This window comes from Entelurus aequoreus, linkage group LG28 (assembly GCF_033978785.1).
Source record: "Entelurus aequoreus isolate RoL-2023_Sb linkage group LG28, RoL_Eaeq_v1.1, whole genome shotgun sequence".
Classification (NCBI taxonomy): Eukaryota; Metazoa; Chordata; class Actinopteri; order Syngnathiformes; family Syngnathidae; genus Entelurus; species Entelurus aequoreus.
In genome coordinates this window covers 17,769,330-17,781,368 of record NC_084758.1, presented here as the reverse complement: position 1 = coordinate 17,781,368, position 12,039 = coordinate 17,769,330, and the positions used below count along the sequence as shown (strand labels likewise).

Genomic DNA, 12,039 nt, shown 5'->3' with positions numbered 1-12,039 from the left:
TTTCATACACTGACAACCCCCAGCAAAAATCAACAGGAAGTTTGCAATTCCCCCTTCAAAACAAAAGTTGTGTAAAAACAGTCACCTTTTTTCAAACATTATCTCCTCTGAGCGCGTTTGTCATGTCGGCTTCAAATTAGCACAGGAGAGAGATTGAACCCTCCTGATTAAAAGTTGATGAAAGAGTTTTAATTACTGCTCCGGCTTGGATTTTATGAGCCCTCAAAGTCGGTCCCGTCCATCGCTGCTTGCAGCTTTAATTCTAATTGTGTCAGAATCGTGTTAAATCCAGAATGGACTCTGAAAGGAATCATCACTACCAAGAATCGGATTTGAATCAAATCCCTACTGCTTGGTGTAAAAAAGGTTTGAATGTAGCAGCAGTGCTATGCTAACAAACCACAGCATGAACGAGCCCTTTATACTCTTAATTTATTCATATTAATGTGTTCATTCATGGGAAACATGGAGGTTATATTGCAAAAGAAACACCTTCACATTCCGTAAGTTCCAGGAGCTTCGTCCAAGTACGCAACAAAGAGGGAGGAGGCAGGGAGGGGAAAAAGTCCAAAGACGAGGAGGGTCTCAATCCAAGACGGAGCCCTGTTCAGCTGGAAGACCCTCGGCCTGGCGCCACTGAGCCGTGCGCAGCCGGAACCACTTCTGGAACCAAGCAAACACAAGAACCATGTTTTTAAAAAGCAGTAGCTGGTCTGCAGAACGTGAAACATGAGGAGTGATGATGTAACGGAACAGAGACCAGACATGAATAGTCCTGGGAACAGGTGCAGTTCTGGCTCTCCTGATATGGTTTCAAACCAAACAAGCGACTTTCATCAAGACACGCGGTCCAAGTCCTTTGGTCCACGTTAGACACGCGTCCTGGATCACGTGGAAGGATTTGTCGAGAGTGTCGCAGGTGTGCATTCTCCTGGGGAGTCTCTTCCTGACAGTCCTGATTCAGGACACCTGGACCTCGGCTCAACAATGTCCCACATCAGTCAGTGGGGTATTTACTAAATACTATTGGACTATTGTCTTTTTGCAGTAGGTACTTCAAATATGCACTTCTTAATAGAGGATCTTTGACACAAGTTTTTATAGCAGTTCCTTAAAAAATAGCATTTCTGTCATGGAGAGAATATTTAACTATAAGGTCTTTTTTTGGCAGTAGGATTTAAAAAGTGCTTCTGTCATATACAGGATCTTTTCCTTTTTATAGTAGGTCCTTCAAATCAGAAGAACACTTCTGTCACATATAAAGGATCTTTGACTGGTAATTTTGCTGTCAGTCCTACAGTAAAAACAGCAGAGCGCTCCTGTCACATATAGGATCTTTGCCTTTTTGAAGAACTGTAGCTCCTTAAAAACAGTAACACTTAAGTCACATATAGAGGATCTTTGACTACAGTTTTTGCAGCAGAGCACTCCTGTCACTTAAGATATTTGACTTTTCTTTTTTTTGCAGTAGGACCTTAAACAACAGAGTGTTCCTGTCGTATAGAGGATCTTTGAAGATCTTTTTTCTTTCTTTCTGTGCAGTAGGACATTAGAAAACAGCAGAGCAAGCGGTCCTGTCATGTAGAGGACATTTGACTAGCATATTTGGCAGTAGTTTCATAAAACCAGAACAGTACTTGTGTCATATTCAGGATCTTTGTATTTTTTTTTTTAGTACGTCCTTAAGAACACAAGAACACTTTCGTCACAAATAACGGATCTTTGACTAATATTTTTACAGTGAGTCTCCTTTACTATGTATATATATATATATATATATATATATATTATATATTTATATTTGTTTTTGCAATAGGACCTCAAAAAACAGCAGAATGCTCCTGTCACATACAGGATCTTTGCCTTTTTGAAGTACTGTAAGTTCTTAGAAACAGAAGAACACTTCTGTCACACAGAGGATCTTTGACAACAGTTTTTGCAGTAAGGACTTAAAAGCAGCACAGTGTTCCTGTCATACAGAGGATCTTTGACTTGCGTTTTTTCTATAAGTTCAAAAAACAACAACAAAAAACAGTAGAGTGCAGTGTTTCCCACACATTCATTTATTTGTGGCGGCCCGCCACGAAAAATTACATCCGCCACAAAAAAAAAAAAAAAAAAAAAAAAAATTTTTTTTTTTTTTTTTGTCCTCTCCAGCTTTTCAGGCAAATCATATAGTTGATGTAGATGCCCATATCGACTGTTCAGATTTACTTTACAAAAGAGAAGTGTAGGATACTTCTCTTGTTGCCTTATTTGTATTTGACTTTATTAAATGTATTTATATTAGAAACACAACATGTGTATATAACATAGGGTGCAAAGTCTGCAGGCAGTAGGAAACACATGGTTAAGTGTAGGGAGTAAAACTGATGGCAGTCTAAAGTTCAAGATTTTTGGAGCTCTTTGTTCAGTGGATCAGATGTTTGATGAAGCTCTGTGTCTATCTACCACCACTACTGTTTTCTGTTTATTTGTTACTGACTGTGGCAGGACACCTCTGCCTCTGTTTCACTTTATGTTGCTGGTAAATAATATGGTTGTAGTAGTAGGCTAAAGTTAAATTATTTAGTATGCACTAATTAAAGGGGCAGAGCTTTGAGACATTTTAGCTTGTATATTTTATAAGATATATTTTTTGTAAGAACCACAATTAATAAATATATTTCAGTGAATAACTTATTGTTCAAATCTGTGTATAAATATGTACATAAAGTGTTGTAATTATATTGTAAAATGGATGGATGGACGTTTAAAACAAAACTGTTATTATTAATTAGTAAGTATACATTTTTTGAGCCTTTTTAGAGAAAATCAAATAATTGTAGTATATTATGCAAATTACTCGATGATGTCATGGCGACCACGCCCATAGCCACGCCCCCACCGCCACAGGTATCTTGGCAGTTTATGGGAAACACTGGAGTGCTCCTGTCAGACGGAGGATCTTTGCCTTTTTGCATTACTGTAGGTCCTTAAAAACAGAAATGCACGTCTGTAACATAGTCTAAAAAAAATACTGGCTGCTCAGTCGCCACAGTTTGACTGTAAAATTCAAAAGTACCTACGTTTGCACTGTAAAAACAACGACGGTAGATTTTACCGTAAAATGTACGTGGTTTTGTCACCAGAATTTGACTGTAAAACTTACAGCGGTGCCGTTTTTTCACTTACAGAAATACGGTGTGAACCCCACCACAAATTCCACAGTAAAATCCTGGTGACTGAGCTGCCAGTTTTAAATCCCGTAAAATCTAAACGTTTGGATCTTTGACTACGTATTTTGGAGCAGGTCCTTAAAATCAGGAAATGATCTTTGAGCAGCACTTTTACAGTAGGTTCTCAAAGCATAACATTGCTGTTATATGGGATCTTTGCTTTGTTGTAGCAGGCCCTCAGAAACACTTCCGTCTTTGACTACAGTTTTTGCAGTAAAACTCCCATACACGAGGTCTTTAACTGTGTTGTTTTTTTTTGGTAGAAGGACCTTAAAACAGCAGAGCACTTCTCTCAAAGGGAGGATCTTTTTTTTGTCACATGTCCCTAAAAAACACCTTTTGCAGGGTGCACTGGCCTGTCTCCTGGTGTCTCATCCACACTCTTGACTGTGCTTTGCAAATACTTGGGATGATTGAGGGAATCTGTGTGTTTGATGGAGGAGCATGGTGAACACAAACGTGCTCGAGTTAGATTTCTAAACGGCGTCCTTGTCTGATATTTTCCCAGAAATAGTTGTGCACATGTGGACTGGCCAGTAGCGTATTTTATTACCAGTTCCTCACCGACGTTACATAACAGAGCAGACTCAGGCTCCACGGCATGGACCCAAAACAAACGCGCGGGGAGGAGGGTGGGGGGGGTTGGGTACAAACAGAGGCGGCGGCGGCGCGTTGTGCATGTTGGTCATGTGACGCAGGGAGGGGCAGCTTTGTGTGTTTTCCTCCTGTTGGCAGTTCACAACGCTTGACAGGAAATGAAGTCTTTTGATGAAGCCTGCACCCCGCCCAAGACCAGACTCCTAAACACCTGAGTGCAGATGCAGCAACACTCAAAAACCTTTTTGCATACATTATTATTTTTGTTGTTTTTGTGAGGAGCAAACAGGGAAAAAACTCGTATAAAACTATACTATATACCACCACCATGGAATTATTATCATTGTTCATTTATTATGGGCCTGCTGCTATGCAACATAGAGCAGCCCATCAAAATATTGCTGAGACTTCAACTTTTATTACTATTCTTCCATACTTGGCCTAAAAATCACGGTCTCTTATATTAGCATGCTAATGTTTTATGCTAGCTTTTTCGCTAATTGTGTATCTTTAAACCAAAAAATAAGGCATTTTTGTATTTCCTCTTATCCGATCACGTGATAGCATGCTAACATTTTATGCTAGCTGTTTAGCTAACTTTGTTTATTCAAACCGAAAAATCGGGTATTTTGATACTTGCTATCGTCTATTATATTAGCATTCTAACAATTAGTTTTATCTTTTTAGCTAATTTTGAACCTAAAAATCATGATTTTTCACACTTGATGCCATCTTGGAAGTATGCTAACGTCTCTTATATTAGCTTGCTAACATTTTTTGCAAGCTTTTTAGCTAATAATCAATGTTTAAACCTAAAAATCATGATTTTTGATACTTGGCACCATCTTGGAAGTATGTTAACGTCGTTTATCTTTATTCATAGTCATTCACATTGACGTCCCACTGGGGTGAGTTTTCCTTGCCCGTATGTGGGCTCTGTACCGAGGATGTCGTTGTGGCTTGTACAGCCCTTTGAGACACTTGTGATTTAGGGCTATATAAATAAACATTGATTGATTGATTGGTTTATATTAGTCTGCTAGTGTTTTTGATAGCTATTTTCGCAATTTTTTTATGCTTTAACCTAAAAACAAATCATGATTTTTTTATACTTGCGGCCATCTTGGAAGCATGCTAACAATGTTTTTTTCTTTTTAGCTAATTTTGTCTTTTTAAACCTAAAAATCATGATTTTTCACACTTGGCGCCATCATGGAAGTATCTTCCGTCGCTTATATTAGCATGCCAACATTAAGATGCTAACGTTTTTTTAATGAGCTTTTTAGCTTATCTTGTATGTTTAAACCTAAAAATCATGATTTTTGATACTTTCCGCCATCTTGGAAGTACGTCAGTGTCTTTTATAGTAACATGCTAACGTTAGCATGCTGATGTTTTTAGCGAGATTTTTAGCTATTTGTATGCTTCACTCTAAACAAATCTTGATTTTTGATACTTGACACCATCTTGGAAGTATGTTACCTTCGTTTATATTAGTATGCTAACGTTTTTCATAACTTTTTTTGCCAATTTTGTATGCTTTAACCTAAAAACAAATCATGATTTTTGATACTTGCTGCCGTCTTGGAAGCATGCTAACATTAGCATGAGGTTTTTTTGCTAGCTCTTTCGCAAATTTTCTATGTTTTAACCATAAAAATCAAGAATTTTGATACTTGGCGCCTTCTTAGAAATCTGCAAACGTCTTTTACATAAGCATGCTAACATTTATGCTACTTTTTAGCCAATGTTATATGTTTACAGCTAGGAATAGTGCATTATAATACTTTGCGCCATCTTAGAAGCATGCTAATTTTTCCTAAATCATCATGCTAACGTTAGCATGGTAAAGTTTTATGCTACCGATTAGCTAATGTTGCTTTTTTTTTTTTCATTTTAGAAGTATGATCAACCCCAGGCCAGAGAGGTTCAGGGCACAGATAGCAGGCGCATCAAATTTTACGCAGTCATTTCGAGTTAATTATTTCAACACATTATTTTTAAGTCAGTATTAAATGTAGCTGTTACGGGTGGGTTTTTTTTAGGAATATTTTCAGGCTTTTTATAATTAGATTATAATCTGAGGGTTTGGAAAACACACTTTTTAAAAAATGGTTACATTTTTAAAGCAAATTATTTAAAATTTTGCAGGTGGATACACCGCTATATGACCTGTCAACTTGCTTTATTAACATTCCTTCACCTAAATGCTATTTAGTTGATGGACAAGGAAATATTATATTCAACTTTACCTGCAGGAAAGTAAATGGACCACTAAAATATCAAAACACTAAAGGAAACAAGTGCAGACTATTTGATGACGTTTTTACTCAGAGTCACGACACAAGTGGTTCATCCAGACCGACTGGTTTGTTGGGTTTAAAGGAGAAAAAAGATGAATGTTTGTTGAAGAAAGTGTTTGCCTGACAAGCGTGACCACCAGCAGACATTTGCTTGTATAAAGAAGATCACTTTCTTGGGAGGATGTTGTCTCCTGATTGGAGCATTTTAAACATTGCCTATAGATCACAGATGTGTTTACATGTGGTAATAAAGTTTGTGTCGAATCTACTGTATACTAATAACCTCAACACAGTACACTCGCTACAGGAGTATTTTGTTTCCATAATGAATACTTTCTCCTCAAAACTCTCAATCAAAAAGTCAGATGTCAACATTAGCAGAAGGCCAGTATTTGGATTTCCCACTAGGGGGCAGCGCAACAAGAAAACAACTGTTACTTATCTTTGAAATGTATATTATCTGTGTGCTTTTTTGCGAATGATAATTGTGGTGACGATTATAGAAGCGCAAATGAAAATTGTTGTGTGATTTTATTAAGAGCGTGAATTTTTGGGCAGCTAACAATTCAACCCGATTCCGATTTCTGGGTTGACGATTCGATTCAGAATCAATTCTGGATTCAAACCGGTTCTCGCAAAGTGTTATTTGGTATAATAGTTCTCACGAAGCTTTGTCAAAACAGGTTCCAGGTTAGAAACGCTACTTTCTGGCTGCATGGCGAAGGCCTAAAAACGTATTTTTAAAAATGGATTCTTACGAGATAAAAAAATGTATACATCCATTCATTTTCTACCGCTTGTCGCTCTGTATATATACATTTTTTTTCAAATCGATTTTTGAAAATTATGACTTGATTTAATAAGATGAATAAGAATTGCGATTTGGACACGAACCGATTTTTTTGGTGCAAAGAGCATAACTATAACAGTGTATAATAATACACATATAATACATAATAGGGCTGTGACTCTTTGGACACCACACAAATCGATTCGATTCAGAATCGATTCTTGATTCAAAATCAATACTTTTTAAAAATAAAATTAGGTGCCAGTCCTATAATTAAATAAAATAGACAAACAGCCCTGCTACATTTTTATATTACTTAAAAGAAAATGTCTACATTACTTTAAAAATAATACATAAAATCATACATATATACTGTATTTTTAATGACATTTATTTTAAGGATTAGAGAAATAATTGCGATTCATTTGAAAATCGATTTTTTTTTTTTGACACCCATTGTAATTAGACTTTATTTGCTTTTTCTCCATTTTTTGTGACGTCAGTATTGGCAAAGAGGAAAATTGTGATGACGACCATAGAACAAAAAAACCCCTGTAAAAAACTGGCAGAGTCAACAATTAGTGTTATAATAGTGTACAATATGTATATAATAAGTAGGCTTGAATAAGCTTGATAAATGCGTGTCTCTGTCCTGGCTTCTCATCACAATATGGGTTATATTATATTCTATTGGGGGTTAACTTCTTCTTACACTTGCATTATCATTACATTATAACACATGATATCATGTGACCTGTACGACCCTGAAACAAATTATTTATATTCCCTTTATTACGAAAGAGGAAAAACAAAACATGGTGACTCTTTATACTGTAAAACAGTGGTCCCCAACTACAGGTCCGGGGACCGGTACCGATCCGTGACGCATTTGCTACCGGGCCGGAGAGAAACATTAAATAATTTATAAAGGACTGCATTTTCTCCAACTTAACTTTGGCCTCTCCCACCAGACCAGGGGTGTCAGACTTGTTTTCATTGAGGGCCACACCACAGTCATAGCTGCCATTAGAGGGCCGCTTGTAACAGTAAATAATGAATGAATTTGCCTATGAATTTAAATATTTAACATTTTTACGTAAAGAGTAAAAAAAACTGAGGATATTACCACAGTTTTTTACAGAAAAAAAACGGCAGCTTAGTTGCCAGACTTTTACTGTAAAATATATGGTGTTTTTTTTAATTATTATTTTTTACAACATATTACTGTAAATAGAAATACAGTAACGCTGTTTAATTTTATTTTGACAACTCAGCTGCCAGTTGTTTTTACCATAAAAAAATGTGGTACCATAAAATCATCAAAAAAAACAAACTGACAGCTCAGTCGACAGAATTTTACTGTAAAAAAACAAACATTGGTGGGTTTTTTTCAACTTACTTGCTGTAAAAAAAAAAATCCCTCGATTTTACAGTAAAATCTATTAGTCATTTTTATAGTGTACAATTTGATGGATAACTTGCTTCGAAATCATAAGTTAAGCAGTTATTGAAGTATCTACCGTATTTTTCAGATTTTAAATCACAGTTTTTTTCACAGTTTGGCCGGAGGTGCGACTTATACTCTGGAGCGACTTATGTGTGAAATTATTAACACATTACCGTAAAATATCAAATAATATTATTTATCTCATTCACGTAAGAGACTAGGCCGGGGGTCTGCAACCCGCGGCTCTAGAGCCGCATACGGCTCTTTAGCGCCGCCCTAGTGGCTCTCTGGAGCTTTTTCAAAAACGTATGAAAAATGAAAAAAAGATGGGGAAAAAATATATTTTTTGTGTTAATATGGTGTCTGTAGGAGGACAAACATGACACAAACCACCCTAATTGTTGTAAAGCACACTGTTTATATTAAACATGCTTCACTGATTCGAGTATTTGGCAAGCACCGTTTTGTCCTACTAATTTTGGCGGTCGTTGAACTCACCGTAGTTTGTTTACATGTACAACTTTCTCCGACTTTCTAGGACGTGTTTTATGCCACTTCTTTTTCTGTCTCATTTTGTCCACCAAACTTTTAACGTTGTGCATGAATGCACAAAGGTGAGTTTTGTTGATGTTATTGACTTGTGTGGAGTGCTAATCAGGCATATTTGGTCACTGTATGACTGCAAGCTAATCGATTCTAACATGCTATTTAGGCTAGCTATATGTACATATTGCATCATTATGCCTCATTTGTAGGTATATTTGAGCTCATTTAGTTTCCTTTAAGTCCTCTTAATTCAATTTATATCTCATGACACACTATCTGTATGTAATATGGCTTTTAATTTTTTGCGGCTCCAGACAGTTTTGTTTTTGTATTTTTGGTCCAATATGTCTCTGTCCACATTTTAGGTTGCCGACCCCTGGACTAGGCGTATATCAGCAATCGTCACACACACATGTCAACCAATAAAAATTTGGCGGGGGCGGGTCATGGCAGAGGTGCATTGTGAAAAAAAAGATGCTACCTGCTACTACTTCCGTACCTATGAAAATTGATCAGGAGTGACTGATTGTTTGGTAAACGTATAGCATGTTCTATATGTTATAGTTATTTGAATGACTCTTACCATAATATGTTACGTTAACATACCAGGCACGTTCTCAGTTGGTTATTTATGCCTCATATAACGTACACTTATTCAGCCTGTTGTTCACTATTTATTTTTTATTTTAAATTGCCTTTCAAATGTCTATTCTTGGTGTTGGATTTTATCAAATACATTTCCAGAAAAACTGCGACTTATACTCCAGTGTGACTTATATATGTTTTTTTCCTTCTTTATTATGCATTTTCGGCCGGTGCGATTTATTCTCTGGAGCGATTTATAATCCGTAAAATACGGTATTTGGATTTTGACCAACAAAGTTAGATAATATAATACTTTTTTCCCCTGTCAAACTGGAAAAAAAACACTAATACCTTTAGTAAGAAAATATCAATCAATCAATGTTTATTTATATAGCCCTAAATCACAAGTGTCTCAAAGGGCTGCACAAGCCACAACAACATCCGCGGTACAGAGCCCAAATAGAGAAAAAAATATAAGGTATTTTATTGACAAATTATTTCCAGGCTTTTGCGGGCCATATTAAAATGACGTGGAGGGTCACATCTGGCCCGCGGGCCTTGAGTTTGACACCTGTGCACTAGACACACCAATAAGCTTGTTTATAGATGTACAATACAACTCCTCATAGGAAGTTGCCATTTGTTATAACTTGGTGACATGATACGATGCACATTAATGATTATATCAAGTATAAATGTGACAGATTGTAGCCAAAGACTGATTTCCATCTGCATCTCATTGCAAAGAAACGCTCCCACTAATTCAGCCTTATATTAAGTTGTATTTTTAATGCACTTATTTTTGCTGTATTTATCTGGCACAAGTGGAAAATAAAGCCTACATTAAACCGGTCCATGGTGCAAAAAAAGGTTGGGGACCCCTGATGTAAAAAAAACCCACAAGAGGGCGCAGTGGAGCGTTTGTCTCTTTTTCACAACAGGTGTGAGCAAAATAAAAGCCCATGCAAATATATTTGCGTATTAAATAGACATTGGTGTTTTTGGGGGGTACTTTAGGGACACATGTCAAAAAGCAAAACTTGAGATGAAATAAAAACAATTCTTATTATGATGAAATGTACAAAACAAAAAATAAAATGGATTATGTTTAAATAAAAACGGTTTCCACTAGAGATGTCCGATAAATGCTTTAAAATGTAATATCGGAAATGATCGGTATCGTTTTTTTTATTATCGGTATCGTTGTTTTTTTTTTAATTAAATCAACATAAAAAACACCAGATACACTTACAATTAGTGCACCAACCCAAAAAAACCTCCCTCCCCCATTTACACTCATTCACACAAAAGGGTTGTTTCTTTCTGTTATTAATATTCTGGTTCCTACATTATATATCAATATAGTCTGCAAGGGATACAGTCCGTAAGCACACATGATTGTGCGTGCTGCTGGTCCACTAATAGTACTAACCTTTAACAGTTAATTTGACTCATTTTCATTCATTACTAGTTTCTATGTAACTGTTTCTATATTGTTTTACTTTCTTTTTTATTCAAGACAATGTTTTTAATTTATTTTATTAATTTTTTTCAAAAGGACCTTATCTTCACCATACCTGGTTGTCCGAATTAGGCATAATAATGTGTTAATTCCACGACTGTATATATCGGTATCGGTAATAAGAGTTGGACAATGTCGGCAAAAAAGCCATTATCGGACATCCCTAGTTTCCACTCTAGGGACTTTGTATTGTACACAGGACACAAAACATACAACACTATTTATAATAATACACTCAAAATTCAGCTAGAATGAAACAATGTTGATGTATTTACTACATTATTTATAATTTACGGCACAGATGAAAAGTGTATTCTTATTTGTACGCCATGTTGGTCAACTTTGAGTAAAACACATCCCCCAAATAACGTCATTTACAAAAAATAGCTCGAGTTATTTAAAAAAAAAAACTAGATAAAACAAAAGCAGCGATGCTGTTGATAGTTTATGTTAAAAAAATACATCCATAAATAATGATCCGTGCTCCGAGGCGGGGGGTGTCTCACCTGCGTCTCCGCCACGGTGAGTCCACACTCGGCCGCCACCAACATGAGCGTCGTTTCGTCGGGAAACTTGCTGACTTTGGTGAAGTTGTCCTCCAAAGTTGTCCTCTGGTACTCGGTCAGCTTCATGCGCTCCATGTCGGTGCTGGAGGAGGATGCCGCCGCGGTGGGGGTGGAGCTCGGAGGGGCGACTGGAGGCAGACCCGGGCAGGCGTCGTGTGAAGGAGCTCCGGCAGAGTCCCGGATGTGGCAGCGCTCTTCCCGCCCTCTGGTTGGAGGCGGGGCCGTGACGTCATCGCGCCTACTGTACGACACGGGTCCTGAACACCCCGTTACAACATATTTTCACCTAGGGCAGGGGTCGGCAACCCAAAACGTTGAAAGAACCATATTGGACCAACAAAAATAAAAATAAAAATAAAAATAAAAATAAAATAAATACAAAAAACAAATCTGTCTGGAGCCGCAAAAAATGAAAAGTCTTATATAAGTGTTATAATGAAGGAAACATGATGTAAGTGTCTATAT

At 36.8% G+C, this 12,039-nt stretch overlaps 1 protein-coding gene across 1 annotated transcript; it reads right to left on the bottom strand.

The window, feature by feature from the left end:
- Nucleotides 1-418: 418 nt before the first annotated feature.
- hopx (HOP homeobox) lies at nucleotides 419-11,750 on the bottom strand. Its single transcript, XM_062039694.1, has 2 exons — nucleotides 11,515-11,750; nucleotides 419-663 (listed from the first exon to the last, which is right to left on the bottom strand). The coding sequence occupies exons 1-2, from the start codon at nucleotides 11,647-11,649 to the stop codon at nucleotides 586-588; spliced, it is 213 nt and encodes a 70-aa protein (XP_061895678.1). The 5' UTR covers nucleotides 11,650-11,750; the 3' UTR covers nucleotides 419-585.
- Between the last annotated feature and the right edge of the window lie 289 nt (nucleotides 11,751-12,039).